This window comes from Protomyctophum parallelum (assembly GCF_964188405.1).
Source record: "Protomyctophum parallelum genome assembly, chromosome: 16".
Taxonomy (NCBI): domain Eukaryota; kingdom Metazoa; phylum Chordata; class Actinopteri; order Myctophiformes; family Myctophidae; genus Protomyctophum; species Protomyctophum parallelum.
The window spans coordinates 38180577-38199455 of NC_139711.1; the positions used below are offsets into that span (position 1 = coordinate 38180577).

At 43.9% G+C, this 18879-nt stretch overlaps 2 protein-coding genes across 2 annotated transcripts; one reads left to right on the forward strand and one right to left on the reverse strand.

The window, feature by feature from the left end:
• Positions 1 to 490: 490 nt before the first annotated feature.
• syce3 (synaptonemal complex central element protein 3) lies at positions 491 to 2177 on the reverse strand. The gene is made up of 3 exons (XM_083785434.1): positions 2120 to 2177; positions 1165 to 1291; positions 491 to 818 (listed from the first exon to the last, which is right to left on the reverse strand). Exons 2-3 carry the CDS (start codon positions 1289 to 1291, stop codon positions 652 to 654), a joined length of 294 nt encoding a protein of 97 aa, XP_083641560.1. The 5' UTR covers positions 2120 to 2177; the 3' UTR covers positions 491 to 651.
• Positions 2178 to 3350: 1173 nt separating this feature from the next.
• On the forward strand, positions 3351 to 5787 carry foxi3b (forkhead box I3b). Its single transcript, XM_083785178.1, has 2 exons — positions 3351 to 4126; positions 4421 to 5787. Exons 1-2 carry the CDS (start codon positions 3529 to 3531, stop codon positions 4975 to 4977), a joined length of 1155 nt encoding a protein of 384 aa, XP_083641304.1. The 5' UTR covers positions 3351 to 3528; the 3' UTR covers positions 4978 to 5787.
• Positions 5788 to 18879: the final 13092 nt, after the last annotated feature.

Sequence of the window (18879 nt, forward strand, 5' to 3'; positions counted from 1 at the left end):
CTTCTTTAGTTGCAACGAAAGTGGTAAAATGAGACTTTCGTGGTTGTTTTAGTCTCAGATTTAGTCCGACGGAGGGACACAGTATAACTCTATGGGGACACAAAAGCAATACAAAAGTAGGACCCGGAAGTATCTCTGGAGGGGGCGCTTACATCACAGCTAAAATACTGAATGGGGTGATCAGCCAATGTTTGTGTTCACACAAACCCTCAAAGCTGGGCATAAGAGAGGCTAGTGACCCTCAGAAAAAAAAAATCACACTCGTGAAGTGAGGGGCCCTCTTATCATACATCTCATTCCGTGCTCAGCCAATCAAATCATCACAAAAGTCATTCTGGCCAATCACTTTTGGCATCTTCACTTTTCTGCCCTCATGACTAAAATAAACAACAACTGAATCCATTTTCATTTTTATTTTTTTATTATTTGTTCCACTCAGCAACAGAAACAACATCAACTGATTTCAATAAAATTAAACATTTTGTGCAGCACTACAATTCGGCCAAATTGAACAGCACATATATTATTTGCCAGGCACTGGTTAATAACACACCATTAAATTCACACCTCTTGAGAAACTGATCACTAGTAATATCAAACATCGTTCAAAGGGGTGCTGGTGGTTAAGCTGAACAACACATCGATCGCACATCAGTCAGACAGGTGCTGCCGTTGGTCTAAATCTTGGCCATCATCCCCGGTCCCACACACAGCAGCCCGGCAGTTCAGGCAAGCTTGTTCCAGCCTCAACATGGTATCCGACAGCTCTGGGTTTGTCCGCAGCACCACCATGTCATAGGACATCCAGGTCAGCTGCACTGTAGGATAAGAAGATACGATCGAACTTTATTCATGATCATCACAGTGGGGAAATTCAGGGGTCATAGCAGCAACAGCATGAAACACGTAGGATGGGAACGGGACTATATAAGTAAATGAGCCACATTATGTGCAGTGTCAAACTGGCCTTCAACCATGGATATCTAGATATTTGATAATGTATGCAAGTCTATCATAACAACACAAGCCAAGGTTGTTCAGGTGTATATTTCACAGGTCTAATTAGCTTTCAGCCGTGGTCGACCCATTGTCAATCAAAAACACATTGAAGCCTGTGTGTGTTCGTGTTTGAGTGACAGAAAAGCACAAATAATAAATAATAACCTGATTGATTTTCGACGTGTTCGGTCATTTTCTCCAAGTCTTCGTTCACGTCCAACATGTCCTCGTTGCTGCTGCTGTTGTTCTTCTGGTGAGTGTCAGTGTTAGAAGAAGATGTCGACTCTGCCATCTACAAACCAACAATAACAAATAGACTAAACCATTGGTTCTCAAAGTGGGGTCCGGGGATTCCCAGGGGTCCTTGAGGGGGTTCCAGGGGGTCCCCAGATAAATGATGGATAGTTAAGAACTTTTAGGAACCAAATGGACCCTTATGTGGTTATAACTTCTGATTCTTAAAGTGTACAAATTAAACCAAATGGACCCATATGGGTACATTTGGTTTCCATTTGTAGGCTACACTACACTCTATGGTGGTCCTTGGTCTAATGCATGGGGTTCTCAAAGGGAAACTTCTGATTCTGAACCCTGAGAGTGTACAAATGAAACCAAATGGACCCAATGATGGATAGTTAGGAACCAAGTAGCCTCGGAAACCCAGACGTTTTTATTTCCAGGGAGAAAGAAATCCCCTGGGGATTCCCAGGGGTCCTTGAGGGGGTTCCAGATAAATGATGGATACGGTAGTTAAGAAGTAGGAACCAAGTAGACCCTTGCCTTGTGTTTATAACTTCGGATTCTGAAAGTGTACAAATGAAACCAAATGGACCCTTATCACAGAAACAACTGACTTTGAGTAAACCAAACGTCAAAAGTGGCACAATTGGTTCGCAAAATAAACTGTTTAATTAACACAAACTACTAAAATTAGTAGCGTTTTCAATGGTTTGAAGTTGGAATAGGAACGTTTCATTTTGGGGGGCTTGCTTCAAACAGTGTGACGTTGGTTTTAGAAAAACACAAGCAGGCTACCTACCGCTACCGTGTGTAAAGTTTCTTCATATATTATTATTAATATTATTTCACGTTTTATATTGAGGGGGGAACAACAACCTACTGTTAAATTCGTGTTCAACTTCTTTCTTTTCTCTTGTGACGCCGTGGTTGATTGTATCTTCTCGTCTCGTCTCGCGACTGACGTGACGTCATGTGCATGCGTTGCTGGTGGTCACGTGCCAAAATAGTTAACAGATCAGCGAACAGATCTAAAAACTCGCGACGCTGCCTCGCGGCGCGTTGTTGTGGGCTTGTAAATCTGTTATCTTCGGCACGCGACACCGTCGTACTGTCTATAATCTCAAGTAGTGTTGTGTAAATGTGACACTGCCCATTGTCATTAATGCCCCGGCCAGTCCTATTATTATACTATTTTTGACAGTGTGACAGTCAAAAGTACTCAATTCTTCTTCTTACTTAAGTAAAAGTACAGTAAGTATACTGTAATGTAGAAGTACTTTCGTTACAAGTTAAAGTCTGCTGTTCAAAAGTACATTTGGCATCAAAATGTACTTAAAGTAGGCCTACCTAAAGTAAAAGTAGGCTACAGGACTATAGGCCTACTCATTATGCAGAATGTCCCATTACAAGTTATCAAATGTCTGAAAATCTTTTGAAAAATGGCAGATCAGCTATATTCACATGGACGAAATGTATGAGGGCTGAAGTGGTTAGTGTAGGCCTATGTATGTTTTGTAATAATAATCTTCTACAAAGTAACTAAAGTTTTCACATAAATGTAGTGGAGTAAAAGTACAATATTTGATTCCAAAATGTAGTGGAGAAGTGAAGTACAGTACTTAAGTAAATGTACTTAGTGCAAATTGACACTGCCAGTTCAAACTAATATTTCATACTAGCCCATGAAATAATAAAATGCAGTATATTTTATGACACAGACTTAAAGTGCTCTGTATTGAGAAGTACATTATTAGTGTATTATTATTAGATAACAGAGATAAAGATTCTCTTTAGGGATATATTTTTATTAGACCTAATGGTACTTTCATATGCCTTAACAAAAAAAAACCTAAACAAATGCCTTTTGGAAATCAACCTATTTAACCCAACCGATGTATAATTTCAGAATAATTACAGCTTTATGTGGACTAGATGTGTGAGAGTGGAAAATTACTTAATTGAGAGTGAGAGAAAAAAATCACCTGGAGGGGAAAAAGCTGACAAAAACATTACCTGAGAAAGTAACCAATCAGAAGTGACTGTGGGTGTAACCAGGGAAACAGATAAAGTAGGTGTGACATGTGACATCTGACACAAAGCCAAGAGCCTACTACTAGTTCCAGGTAGTCGCAGACAGGACAAAGACAAGAGAACCAATTGGCTCACAGACAGCAGTGCCAAGACCTGCCAAGGAAAGGACTCTAAAAATCTCCACTGACAGACAAGAGAAAAGGACAACCACATACAGAGGCTGAAGGAGAGTTCTGGATCGGTGAGAACAACATTACAATGTCTTCTTTCGAGGCCCAGGGTCAGTCTCCTCCACGGTGCGGACCTCAGTTTCCCAGCTTGGGCCAGGAACCCCCTGAGCTCAGCATGTACAGCGACTGTTACTACCCTCCTCCCTCGCTGCCGAGCCCCCAGCGCACCACCCCATCTTCCTATGACCTGGGCGACTACACCACCACGCCAAACCCTTACCTCTGGTTCAACGGCTCCGGGATCAATGCACCTCCCTACCTGGCCACCACGGCCCCACCAGGGAACCCCGGGCCCCCTTTTGTGCCTCAGCACTATGGAATGCAGAGGCCTTACCTGGGGCCTGCTGGGCCAGGGGGTCCCGGAGGGGAGCTGAGCTGGTTCTCCCTTCCTTCGCAAGAAGACCTGATGAAGTTGGTGAGGCCCCCCTATTCTTACTCCGCTCTGATCGCCATGGCAATCCATGGAGCACCGGACAGAAGACTGACATTAAGTCAGATCTACCAGTATGTGGCTGACAATTTCCCGTTCTACAACAAGAGCAAGGCTGGCTGGCAGAACTCCATCCGACACAACCTGTCACTGAATGACTGCTTTAAGAAGGTCCCCAGAGACGAGGACGATCCAGGTATGTAAAATAAACTTGTATGAATGAACTGTTGTTTGACAAACAATTGTCTTTTTAATTATATTTTATCTCAGGTTCTATAAAATGAAGCCTCTATAAAATGACGCTGCTTTTCCTAATATACATGCATTGTTCATGTTCATTAAAATAAGTTTTTAGTACTGCATCAAAACTTGAACATTTTACTACAAACCCTTGTGTTTATACTGGCGTCTGACACATTGTCTGGGTTAGCCTACTTTGCACCAAATTGTAAAATCTAAACCCTGTCTATTTTGCATTCTGATGTTGCAGGGAAGGGCAACTACTGGACGCTAGACCCAAACTGTGAGAAGATGTTTGACAATGGAAACTTCCGGCGCAAAAGAAAGAGGAAGTCTGACTCCCTGTCTGGTGGGGAGGGAGGCTCAGGAGGTCCCGAGTCAGGCGACAGTGAGAGAGGCAGCCCCAAACACGCACTTGACATCTCCCCAACACCTGACAGAATCCCCTCTCCGTCATCCTCTGTACCCACACCGTGCCTGAGCAGCTTTCTTTCTGAGATGTCTGGAGTGGCAGACGGGTCAGCAAATGAGGTCGGGGGCAATGGGCTAAGCAGGCCCCTGCAGGTTAGCCTGTCCATGGATGGGCCTCATAGGTCCACACAGCCTGGGGGCTTTAGTAGTTACTCCCCCAGCTCTGGTGCCCCGGAGTGGGCATCGCCACTTCCACCTCCCCCTGCACTCTCCTCTTCGCCCACTCACTCTGCCCTCACTTACAGTAGCCCCATCCTCAGCCAGTTCAATGGGCATTTCTACCCTGGACTGGGATCAGCAGGAATCCTGTACTCCCGTGAGGGGACAGAGGTATGATGAGACTTTGAGGAGTGAAACAGAGACACTTTCAGTCTGTGTGATTTGCCATGAGGCTCTGCTGACAAACACTGTTAATAGAAGAGACACCTGCACATCACAAACACACACAAAGATAGTTGTGTGTTTGCGCTGACTGCGTCAGTTGAGATCACTATAGCGTGTGACAGTTCAGTAAAGAGGCTCTGATTCCCACAGGAACAGCTGAGTCAGCCGCGACACTTCTCCAACTGACACTCCCTAAATCCCCAACCTGCCTCACTATCAGACCTTTCATCAGCTTGTATTCTAACTTAAGCCTGTCGCTATCAGATCTGACTCATTATTAACAGATCCTCAATCGGATCCCCTGCTGACATCAGGTCATTCCACACTACTATCCAGGGTTCTTTGATGGTATCGCCCACACAGTGCTCAGACAGCACATTTAAGGTGTTGCCTAATTACAGTCAAGTGTCTACACAGTATATGTGCCTGATCATTGGAAGATAAGAAAGGAGCCTTTTCTATTCAGTCTTCAGCAGAAGTGGCTAAAACATGCAATCTGATAACAATGAAAACTGAGATTCCCAATACACAATGCAGTTGGTTAAAATGTGTAAATATTTATGTGGTTTAATGTTTATTAATATGTTTATACAGTCAGCTTGTTGTTAACATTGTGATACAAAATTAGTTTATAATGTAATGTTGTTAATGTAATGTTCCTTTTTTTGATATGAATAAAATCTATTTAAATTAAAAACAAATGCGTCCTTTAAGTTGATGGTGATGGGATAATTTGTCTACACTACAGTAGGCCTATACCGCCACAAATTGCAGTTGTTTTTCACAAAGATATGAAATATGACTCCTCTCTGAGTACAGAAAAAACCTACAAGGGGGGAAAAAAAGAAGAAAATAACTGACAAACCAGTTGTCAGGAAAGCGATGACCATTGAGAGAAAGAGTGGAACCCGCATGTCAGTGTAACCTGATCTTTCTGTGATGGATGGTTAACTGATAGTGAACTATGAGAATCTACATTCCCCTACTATCCCTTTACGTTGCTTTTCACATCAAAATCCCTCTCCCACCATCTCGAGTGTTGAGTTCCCAAAGAGGGACCAACTGTAAAAACTGGGTTAAAGTGTAACCCCGAGTTCACTGTTTTTAAAAACACGGTCACACACAATTTAGTGTGAAAGGCTCAGAAAAAAAGGGAGGCAGAAGAAACACACGTTTCTCCAGTTTATAGTTTATCATATCATAACCCCTCACCAACGGAGCTCGGCCACACACAGCATTTTTCTTACGCAATTCCCTTGCAATTGTTAGATTATATCATAGGGCAGAACTGATATACCACATAATACTGACTGCTATTTGCACTGTGTACATATTGGTTGCTTGTGTATTCATTCTTCTGCTGCTTGAATGAACTGTATATTATATATATATTATCTTACTCATCCATCATTTTTCTATTTTCACCTGCAGCACATACAGAGTAATAATACTACATATAAGTTATAACATAAAGGATGGAAGGCACAATACTAAGTTAACCTGTTTATTTTGCATATTTGTCCTAGAGAAGATGTGTTTTTACACTTTATTACTACTTACTTTTTATGTATTATTTATTAGCTACTTCTATTATAACACTTTATAATTTATGTTGGGCATTACTTTGAACATGAGTGACAAATAATTAAAAAACTAAAAACAAATCACACTTGTGTGAAGTGAGTGGTGCTTTTTCACAATGATATCTGATGTCAACAACATGATGTTACATGTGGGGGGGGGGGGCAGACATGCATAAACGCATAGGAGCACTCAAAAACTGGTCAAACAACAAGTTGTCAAATAATATATTAGCTACATTCGTGAAAATAGCCGACCTACAGGCGTTGTGAGCTTGTAGATTGGCTATTTTCACAATATTGATCTGTGGAACCGAGTCAAATACAATTTAATGCCCCAACTCCTACATTCCATGTGCTTATCCGGGTGGGGGTCCCCAGTTCAAATATGATTATTTTAGGGGGTCACTTACATTATAACCACTGCATTGTTCTGAAGTATGACTGGTCCGACAGCGTGCAACCCTAACCTAAAGTAACATAAAGTGAGGACACCCACCCCCCCCAGTACAGTTACAATGATACCTGATGAAGCTCATAATACTTATACTTTATAATAATAAAAAGATGGTGTAAGGGATTTTTATTTTACTTTTTCTTACACAGTTACAATAACACAGAAGATTCAGATGCTCCAAATTGTTATTTAATTTTGTGAATTTGTCTGTTGTCTGTTCTCAATTACTGTAAACAGCAGTTGCTGATTGATCAGTTTTCCAAGATATAATCCAATTTTATACACAACTATTTTATGTTGTTTGCCATCCAAGAAATGAAAACACCTAAAACACCTCTATGATAATCAGGTAGCTTGGGTGTAAAAAGTGCCATAATATATGCTCTGCAGCATTTCTGTTGTAAGTCCACATGTCATCATTTCTAAATGGTATATTCTGTATATCTTTAGGTGCAAATGTGTTAATAATCATACCCCCCCCCATACTCAATTGGTCATTCTTTTCAGACACCAATGTCTGTGTACTGATACCGTCTTTGTACACTTAATAGGTTTTTATGTACGCTTCTTGGTTAGAGTGTGTGACAATATTATCACACGTAAAGATGAAATTACCGACTTAGGTTCCTTCCTGGAGGCTAATCTTTCCGGTGATAAAATGGCCACCAACGTAATCAGGGAGGCATACTATCATCCGACAGAGCATTGCTCCGAAGGAGCAATGCTCTGAGGTGTGCTGCGGGTCGGGAGAGGGTTGCGGTTAGGTTTAGGTGTCTGCCCCGGGGGAGGTTAGGGTTAGGGTGAGGGAGGAGGTAGGTTGTCGTTCGGACCAATGCTCCGTCGGATGAAAGTACTGCACTCACGTAATCAAAAAAGTCAATCAAAGAGTCAGGAACACCTCAGTATTTGGACCCGTATGCAGAAATCCAGGCAACAACGTCTTGCACTCAAGCACTTTTATTTATAACTCAGAAAGCCCTCCCAGGGCATACATAACATAAAGTCCCACTCTTGGGAAACAGTGTTATAATCGAGCAACCTAACCAATAACACAGAGTCCCTAATATACCTCCATGCTCATTAACCAAAGTCTCTTCAGCTTAGAAGCGCAGGTGGACACAGTCTCACAATCAGCCAGGAGAAGGGAGGCAACAGAGGGGCAAAGGTAGGGACGGCGGTCCAGGCGTGGTACGTCCTAGGACAGGACGTGATAGCACCCCCTCCTCAAAGGCCCGCTCCCCAGGGACCGAAGGAGAAAGGGGGGGGGGGGGAAACCAACCAGTGGACCAGGGGCCGGAATCCTCGTGGGGGGGAGGGTGGGAATAGGGTCTGGAAACTGCCAGGGGTGGGTCGAACCCCGCCCGAGCGCAGTGACTGGCGCCGGTTAACCGAAACATGGGGCCCAGCAGACCTGCCCGGACGGCAGCCCCGAAAACGGCCCCACGGCAGGAACCCCCCTGGCATCGACCACGGCGAAGGTGGGGGTCGTCCTGCCACCAAACAGGGAATCGGGGGCCCGCCGGACAGAGGAAAGGGAGAACCAAGGGGAAAGGCCATGTCCAGCATCGGGGCCAGGGAGAGGGGAAGACGAGGGGGCCAGGGAGAGGGGAAGACGAGGGGGCCCGGGTGGTGGTGAGTCCTCGACGGGCTCGATTATACTGTCAGGAACACCTCAGTATTTGGACCCGTATGCAGAAATCCAGGCAACAACGTCCAGGCAACAACTTTTATTTATAACTCAGAAAGCCCTCCCAGGGCATACATAACATAAAGTCCCACTCTTGGGAAACAGTGTTATAATCGAGCAACCTAACCAATAACACAGAGTCCCTAATATACCTCCATGCTCATTAACCAAAGTCTCTTCAGCTTAGAAGCGCAGGTGGACACAGTCTCAACAATCAGCCAGGAGAAGGGAGGCAACAGAGGGGCAAAGGTAGGGACGGCGGTCCAGGCGTGGTACGTCCTAGGACAGGACGTGACACAAAGAACAAGATTCCTTTACAGGATCTCCTCACTGGTCAACAAAAACACCTTGAAGACCTTAACAGGAGCCCTCGTACAAGGTTTCTTCGACTATGCATGTACCTCCTGGTACCACAGCACCTCAAAGGCCCTTAAAACAAGGCTCCAGAGTCCAGACCTCCCAAAACAAACTGGTCAGGCTCCTACTTGGCCTCACCCCACGAACCCACCTCACCCCTGCCCACTTTGACAGGCTGTTATGGCTTAGGGTTGACGACAGAGTACAGCATCTTGCAATGGGTCTGGTCCACAAGATTCGATACACCACCAAGATACCCATGTACCTGTCTAAATACTTCCTTAATGTTAACGAAGTCAACACCGACAACACCAGAGGGAGTGCAACGAACCATGTACAACCCAGATTCGGCACATACAAGGGACTAAATTATTTTCGCTCCTATGCCACCAAAATGTGGAACGCCCTACCAACAGTCATTAAGACATGCAAAATCCCTTGACTCCTTCAAAACCGCTCTCAAAGGGCACCTACGGACAGCTGTAATTCGAAACTGGCCCCCGTAAAATCGGAATCCCCACCCTTTTTCCCCTCACTGTATATGTTTCTTTTCCCTTTTTACCTGCTTTATGATGAATTCCTGTTCTGTTCTTTGGCTATATAGAAGTGTCTATTTGTACGTCTCTAAATGTTTTGATGAATTGAACAAGGTGGACCCTCTTGTAAACAAGTGTAATGCTTTATTGGGTCGTCCACTCACAGTTAACAGTCTTTGTATTGAGTTGTGCTTGAAATGTACTGTAATTCTGCAAACAGTTAATAATTATTTCAATCAATCAAAAAACACAGCTTGTTGACACAAGGCCCTGGGTTCGCCTCCCGGGCCGAGGCTACATTGGTGGCAGCGGTGTGTTTTTGTTCTGTATCCCTGGGGGCACAGGTCGTATTAGTTGAGCGTAGTCAACAGCACGTCACCTGCCTGGGTGTGGAGGTCCCCCCCAGTCAGTCGAGCCTATAGCTCCTGGCTGGCGTGCGTGCCGCGTGGATGCGCATCCGGGTGGGGGGGGGGGGGGGGGGGGGACAACTGCAGGATATAGGTGGCTGCATTGCTGCTTGCCTATCGGTCCAAGGCTCTTTAGCCGACTGGTAACGTACGCTGAACATACTCTAGTCGGAGGCGTGGGTTCAAATCCCACCGCTGCCACCAATGAAGCCTCGGGCCGGGAAGCGAACCCGGAACTTTGTATTAACAAGCCGCGTACGTTACGCTACCTGCAGTCGGCTATAGAGCCATGGCCCGCGATAGGCAAGCGGCAACCTATAGCCTATCACTTAAAGGACCACTTCACCACTTTTCAACCTATCTTCATATAATAGGTCCTCACTAATAATCATGAAAAAATGGCACGATTTCTTTCTACTCAGTCTGTGTCTCACAGGACGGCTGTGGGCAGTTTAGAAACCGTCTTCAGTTTAGAAACCGTCTTCCAGTGACATCATCATGAGGCAGATATTTTTTTAAACAAGATTTCTTTACAAAAATATTTAGATTTTGATTATCGTGAGAACAATGGCTTCCATTTTCGCATTGCAACTTTTCAGGACTAGAAAGCCTGCAGTTTCTATTAGCTTGTATTCCCCGTCGATGATGTCACTGCAAGACAGTTTCTGAACTGCCCACAGCCCTCCTATGAGACACAGACCGAGTAGAAAAACATTGCGCCATTTTCTCATGATTATTAGTGAGGACCTATTATATGAAGATAGGTTGAAAAGTGGTGAAGTGGTCCTTTAAAGTTTAAGCGATAGTGGAATCCGGTCTTAAACCCTACACTTGGTTGACCGGATTCCCAAGGGCTTTATACTCCCTACTGTTTTTGCTTCATACGGTACTAGATAGGTTGGCCGGAAATACCCAATCTACAAGCTCACCACGCGTTGCGACGCAACACATTGTGACCTTGTAGATTGGCTATTTTCACCAAATGTTAGCCCACAAATAGGGTGTTCAACTTTTTTTGTATTACTTGTAGTTTGTTGGACATTACTTGCAGCTCAGTCAGGCTGAGTCGCACAACGTTTCAGTGCACAAACATGTACGAGCATGTGACATATATAAAGTCTTTGAATCTTGCACGCCTTTGAAAGAGCAGACCAGGAAGACTGAACAATAATAAGCTTCGTAAACCTCTACCGGCGTCACAATACTTGCCACAGTACCCACGTTGAGAAACCCTGCTCTATAGCGTACTCAGATAAGATATAGCAATACAAATCTGGAATCATCTGGAATGGTGAATGTATTAAGTATAAGCTGCTGACTGATCATGTAGTCGTCTCTATGACTCCTTTCTTTTCCTGACAAAAGCCAACAAATTGAGGTAATCATGAGTGCCATCAGCTCTATTGTGTTTGGCAGAAGAACAACATGATTGGTTTTTGCATGTAAATGAATGTGATTTAAGTGGGCTAACTCTGTGTGATCATTGACTCACTTTGCATAAATGTATGTATTTTCAATTGTCTATGGTTTCAAATTGGTCTTGCATGTGTTATTTATATAAAGATCAACTATTTGATAGATGTCTGCTACCCCTAGGCATCTATTTACCCAGAAACACAGGCAGCATGACCGTCATTTACCCTAAACAGAGAGAGATTACCCCTTCAACCTGCCCCACACACACACACACGCACACGCATGCCGCACGCACGCATGCACAGACACCCTTCTAATTCATACATATGAGAAAACTCAAGTGGAATTTAATATCTTGGCACAAATAAGACACAAATTTGCATAACTGATTTCAAAACCTGCAATGTGGTTGCAGATGATGGGTCATAATACCCCGCCACATCATCCTCGTCAGACTTTAAAAGCACATCTCATTCAACTCTGTGAGACGTCTTGCCTGTTTCGAGCCATAAACCTCAGGACTCATCTGGGCCACCGGGGTATTCATATGCAAATAACATGACTTTTACAGACTCCATCCAGACCCGGTGTTCTCCTCAAGGCTGACATCAGGAAAACCATCATGAAGGAAGCCAGGGAAGAGAGAGAGAGGGAGGGACAGACAGACAGACAGATAGAGGGGGAGAGAAACAGGTGGGTGGGAGAGAGGAAAGGAGGAGGTAAAGGTGTATATTCTTGTAAGTATATTCAAATAAACTCTGTCTCAACATGCCATATTTCCATCTCAAATTGGCCTGGCGTTCTGGGCTGTTTGCATTGCCAATTAAGCACCCCCCCCCCCCCCCCCCCCCCCTCTCGCTCTTACATCTTATTCAAACTCAGAGCTGACAGGTGAAGATCTGGGGGTTGCCTCGTCTATCCCTATGAGCCCTGTCTAGCTAAATCTGCCAACAGAAACATTATAGGGATTTTGTCCCAGAGAATGGCTATTAACAGCAGACATCACCTTCTGCAGACTAATTCAGACGGTTTCAAACCGATGCAAATTCGTGACCGTTAATCATTCCATGGCTAGGGGATGACAAGGTCAGAAACGGTAAAACCTGAGGGATTTACCTTGCAGACTTTCTGAAACCAAATTAATCTTTCTTTCATCCAAACTCAAAATGCTGAAGGCTTTTTGATGTTGTGGAACTCCCCTTCCCTCGCAGTTTAGTCCGTTAGTAATTTGTACAGAACTTACTGGGTATTGGTAGCACTAGCAGGTACATCGTACACTTTAAAATGTAAGCATATTATCTGACTTTGATATGGCCCTTTTTGTTTATTGTACTGTATACACACTTACACAGCCTTGGCTATTGGATATTCTCATGACTATAACAGGCATGATGATTTAAACCACTCAAAAAGAGCGGATCAAGAGGTTGTAGATCTGCTGTCGGCTGCCTACAGTAACATGCCAAAAATTGGGACCACAGTGTGAAAATGACTCAAATAAAAGTGGTTTAAAAGTGGTTTAAAGCAATCTATCCATGCATTATGGAACACATTGCTTCTGTAGTAAGCTGCACAGAATCCATCAATCATCACCAAGCTGTATAGGCCTTCCTCGCCTTAGGCAGTAGAATTATTGCTCAACAGAGAGAAGCGATTAAAATCTATAAATCCTCAGCTTCACCTGCTGCCTGGCTCGTGGCAGTCCTCCACACACCTGTAGAACTAACGGAACGCATGTGTGTGTGTGTGTGTGGTGTTTATAATATAAACTTAGAGAACGATTATACGATATCATGGTGGATTTGTGTGTGTGTGTGTGTGTGTGTGTGTGTGTGTGTGTGTGTGTGTGTGTGTGTGTGTGTGTGTGTGTGCACGCGTGCGTGCGTGTCTGTGTATGTGTGCTGTGTGAGCTGGGCACTGAATAAATAGCTGTGTGGGCAAAGGGAAATCTATACGTATATTTCCACAAGTCTGGCAGGTGTTGACTGTTAATGTTTTACTCGTCTCTGAATGTGAAAGATGCATAAACAACTCAAATGTCACCGCTTTGATTCAGGCGACTCTTAAGCCGAACAGAAAGAAAAGAGCAAACCACCTTGGTGCCACGTCAACCCAAAACACAGACACACACACTTTCTGTATTTACTAAAACAGTCATGTCCTATCAAGACTGTTTAGTAAACGGTAGCAGAAGGACGTCGAGCCTGGAGACACGGCGTCATGCCCGCTGCTGGGGGTCAGAAGTGGGCCCGATGTACTCGCAGCCCGCTGTTATGTGTAAACACCCTCACACACTCCTGACACAAGTAAGTACGCAGGTGATGAAAGGGATCATGAGATTGTCATTGTCGTCAATATGCGAGTCATCAAATGCCCCTTTTTCCCTTTTGTCCTCTTCAGAGGACATATAGTCAGCAAAGAAAGGTTGAATGCTGGAATTCAAGCAAATTACAAGCACGCATGTGGACCCTTATCGGCAGACGGATTGCAAACCACAGCGACGTAAATTCCACTTTCAAAAATTAACAGTTGTAGCAAGAGAACACACACACACACACACACACACACACACACACACACACACACACACACACAGTCTATTTCTTTAGACAATCGTGTCCCATTTGCCATGGCATGCACCTCCAACAATCTTAGTCCATGTACAATCTGTTAAATTTTCTCAAATTCCAATAAAGGTCCCCATTAAAAAAAGCAGTAGTTCCCTCTTTGGAATAGAATGCACTCCAGTCTTCTAAACTCTGCACAGAGTGATCAACGCATCCTAACCATGCAGCTTATATACACGATTTGGGGGGAAAGTGAAGTTTAAAGACAAACACAGCATTGGGTGAGTGTGTGTATATATGAATCACTGCTATTTCACCCTAAAATATTTGCCATGTCAACATGAAGTAAACATGGTGATATGAGCAGGGCCTTGGAGAGGGGGGGAGAGAAGAACTGAGAGGGAAAACAATAAGGGATTTATTGTTTACTGTACATGTGCTGCACTGTTTGGGACATTCAGGAATACAGCAGTCTCCTCACTCATGTCTTTTTACCTGCTTCATCACAACTTTAAGCAAATGAGCATTTGAATACCCACATTCTAAAAGGGCTATTATATCTGTTGAAAATCAATGGTTGGACCCTGAATCCTATACGCTGAAGATGGTGTTAATGGCACTGACCTTTTGATGGCATAGCTGTGGAAACAGAAAATCTGTAGTTACTTGCGTATACCATTCTGGAAGACAAAATACTTTTTTTGTGCCAACACTGACTTCATCTGCATAAAGGTCAACCAGAGACTTTGGCACCAACTGATCATGGCCATTTGAACAAGTTAGAGACACTCGGGAGGACAAAAATCCATTCTGGCAGACCCTCAACACCCTCTTCACCATGCAGCTCACCAATGTGGAACAGACCACGGGGCGTGTTGTTATGAAAGCCTTAATTTTCAGAATGTTTGAAAATAAAATATAGCAGATCTATGTCCAGGATTGCCCTCATGTTATAAACCATACCCATTTATTTTTATTATGATTTTTCTTTTTACTTATTGTGAAGTACTGCCATATAAATAAAATGTCACTTCAATTCTATGCACTCTCTACATTTGAAATAATAATTTGCAATAATACATACATTGCAATACTAATGGCAATATTAACCCAACCGACAACAGGTGTATAATGACAACAAGAAGAGGAAGAACCACATCTAGTGGTGTTTTTCTGAACTTTATGGAACCCTCTCACTCCCCCCGCCTCCCCCCCCCCCTCCCCCCCTCTCTGTCTCTCTCTCTCTGTCTGTCTCTCTCTCTCTCTCTCTCTCTCTCTCTCTCTCTCCTCCACAAAGCACTACAGTATAGTGGGCTGCCTCACCGGACGAGGATCTGATGAAGACATGAGACATGATGAAGCGCGCAACCATTAAAGAATCCATATACTTTTTTCATTCCTTTGCTGATGCACTCTTTCTTGACCCAGTGGAGACAAAGAATCAATGATATATACTTTAATTGGCAGGTATGTCCTCGTGTGCATATACTGTACGTGTGAGTACACTGTGTGTGTGTGTGTGTGTGTGTGTGTGTGTGTGTGTGTGTGTGTGTGTGTGTGTGTGTGTGTGTGCGCGCGCGCACATGCGTATGTTCACACATGGTATAGCTCAAGGAGCTAATAAATCAACCACTCAAAATCTACACCCAAATCTAACACACTATGCAATCCAATCTACCACTATGCACATTGCTACCAGTCAAAGGTGTATTAGGATATATAGTTGATACACAGGCGAGAAAGAACATCTGTATGCAAACTGCAGCTCATGTCAGCTACATTGACTGCCTGATTTATAGGGGGAGAGTGGGGTGTGTTCATGTGCACCATTTTGTCTTCACAGTTACTAAACAAATACTCAATTATGACACAAATCTAAATTCAATAACTGAACTGTGGTGTTTATTCAACTCAATCTCAAGGGATTTGGCCCCATCGTCTGAACTCTGGACAGATTGATCCTGTGAACGGGTCAGTTGTTCCATTTATTATATATACACTGTGTCACAGGGATGAGTCCTTTGCTCCACAGACAGAATGCCCAGACACGCCATCTCCCATTAAGTGACCACAGACAGCAGGCTGGACTCGCTTCCGATTAAAATCATGTAGGCGGCAGGCCTATAATTATGATTGATTCACAGCTAAGTAGGTGAAAATAAACAACTGGGTGCAAACCCCATTACTTTGAGAGTTGTAAAAGGACATGCATGTAAAATGGTTGTTCCTGTTCCCTTGACCCAGAAGAGGATGCACCAAAAGGAATAAGAAAACAGATTGCCATACTTTTATCTTGCATTGTATTGGTTGAAAACAGAAAGTATAACAACCTGCCCCGCTCTCCCTATATACTTTGCCGAACTGCACAACATCATGAGTTGTGGTGTGAGTTTGTAGATCTGCTATTTGTGGCATGCAACACCCACGCGCAACTAAAAGCATAAAAGCCTTATAGTGCACATTCGTATCAGTATCACACAAATCATCATCTAATGCGCGTGGCATGCCTTCTCGTTCCACAGTTCAAACACTCATAATAGATGTTGCACTACTACCGAGTGGGAGAATCTGTGACTGAATTGAATGGATGATATCTGCTGCATTCAGCTGCAAGATAACCTCCCTGTAGGTAACAATAACATATACCTTTTCCATCTCTCCTTTAGTCATGCACTGTCACGCTTGCCCACACGCCACTGCTTTTACTACGCATTTGGTCGGGGACAATATACTGTAGGGCTTTTTCATTTACATATAAATAAGGCATTCGAATGCAGCCTGGAGAGGACTGGCCTGCTGAAGGGGGAGCTGGAGGGGGGGGGGGGGGGGGGGGGAGAAAAAGGGGGACGTTAGAGATTGGGCTAGAGAAATACTGAGCTGGAATAAGTGTAGAGTGTAGAGGAACACGTAGAGGATGAAGGGAAGGCGTTTAATCATATTGAACAAAAGCTTCTGAAAGGGGAGCATCTGAGGAATAGGGTGGAAGGAATAGGGAGCGGAGAGGGGGGGACTTGTGTTGGGAAAGCATCAAAGTGTGTCCACACCACATGTTGAACGAAAAGTAATTTATTTCCTGGCCAGGAATTGATACATTATTTACTTACTTTCTACATAACAATCATCAATCTGGCATATGTGGTCTACTGGGGTCTCAGAAACGCGCGTGTTCTCTCCAGAAGCTAGCGGACTCACAAGGGACTCCCCCCCCCCCCCCCAAGTATGCTAACAGCCAATGTGTCGGCAGGAATTCGAAAACACATTGTTCATCACAATCGATAGTTCATTAAACCACGTTCCACAAATCCTTATGCTACTGGAACACGTGTTGCCTTGAGGTGTTCCGTTTATTCTGAATTAGAAAACAATAATCGATGAGGCAATATATAGGAGTCGAGACAATCTTCTCAGGTGGTGATTTAATATGTAACATGATATCATGGGGAGACGTACAATAACACTCAGGTAGTATGATGTACTGTATAGTGTAGCTGCTCCAAGGACAAAAGTAAACCATAACAAGATAGGCTATAACACAAACAAACGGCCACTAGCCCCAGTGGAGACATCCAATGCCCCCACAGCCACCAATATAAAGGTTAGATATAGGCCAAAACAATCAATATCATTTCTTCCTCAATGACACTACCACCAATTCACTTGAAACATTTAAATAAATGAATGAATGGATGGATGGATGGATGGATGGAGGAGTGATAAGGGTTTAAGCTCAAAACTTGGGCTATTTTTCTAATGCCTGAAGAGCAGGGCTCTCAGCAGAAACATATGAAGCACCTCCAACAACACCATGGAATCTATTTATTATCTATTATAATATTCAGCACATTCAATGTGGCAGTGTCAGCCTGCGGGGGTGAAGTTACTCATGCATGCATCCATTCATCTATGTGATGAAAAAGATGAAGATCATAAACACAAGAGGGTCAGCAATAGTATTTATTTACAAGTTTACATGCTTGTTGGCCATTTCGCTGCAGACCTTCAAGTAGAAATCATAATACAAAACCTAGAAACTGCTGCTAATTATTGTTGCTGGTGTATAGAGCTTGAATTGTTCACAGTCACGCACAGTCCTGGCTGGCTCTTTAGACACAAATCTTCCCTCAGGGCAACTCCTGAATCAATCAACTGGTGCATGGTCATTGGTGTGCTTTTATCCCTATGGCACGCTGTGTGTGCGAACGCATGCATGCATGCGATGCGTGTGTGTGTGTGTGTGTGTGTGTGTGTGTGTGTGTGTGTGTGTGTGTGTGTGTGTGTGTGTGTGTGTGTGTGTGTGTGTGTGTGTGTGTGTGTGTGTGTGAGAGAGAGAGAGAGAGACTGTGTGTGAGAGTCTGTGAGAGAGAGAGAGAGAGAGAGAGAGAGAGAGGAGGTTTCCAGTGGACCATGTCAGTTGGTTGGTTCCTGCCAATCCCTCTGGGGAATAGAAGTTCGACAGCAGTGCACATAGGTCAATTTATCACGCACGCACGCACGCATGCACGCACATAGCTTCTCTCATATTACTGAAAATTTGCATAATGGACACGTTCAGCCCTGCAATCGTTAATCAATCCAACAGTCAATCAGTAGCAACTTTGTTGTGGGGAAAAACTGATTAAAATACTGGTTGGTTGGTTCCTGCCAATCCCTCTGCCTCCCCCCCGAGCCTTCCCACGTCCAAAATGGTCGAGAAATGACAGAGTTAGCGTGTTGCAGCTTTCCGTGCTCGGACAGACACAGGGACACGTATACATAGGGACACACATAGCTGCGTAATGGAGCGGAGGCACCGCTCAAAAAGTCTAAACTATTTGATATTCTGCCCTACAATATGGGAACAATGACCG

Excerpts from the sequence above, each read along its gene's own strand:
- foxi3b (XM_083785178.1), top strand. The coding sequence starts at position 3,529 with ATGTCTTCTTTCGAGGCCCAGGGTCAGTCTCCTCCACGGTGCGGACCT. Across the intron at positions 4,127-4,420 it reads CAGAGACGAGGACGATCCAG|GGAAGGGCAACTACTGGACG; the intron begins GTATGTAAAATA and ends CTGATGTTGCAG.
- syce3 (XM_083785434.1), bottom strand. The coding sequence starts at position 1,291 with ATGGCAGAGTCGACATCTTCTTCTAACACTGACACTCACCAGAAGAAC. Across the intron at positions 819-1,164 it reads ACACGTCGAAAATCAATCAG|TGCAGCTGACCTGGATGTCC; the intron begins GTTATTATTTAT and ends CTTATCCTACAG.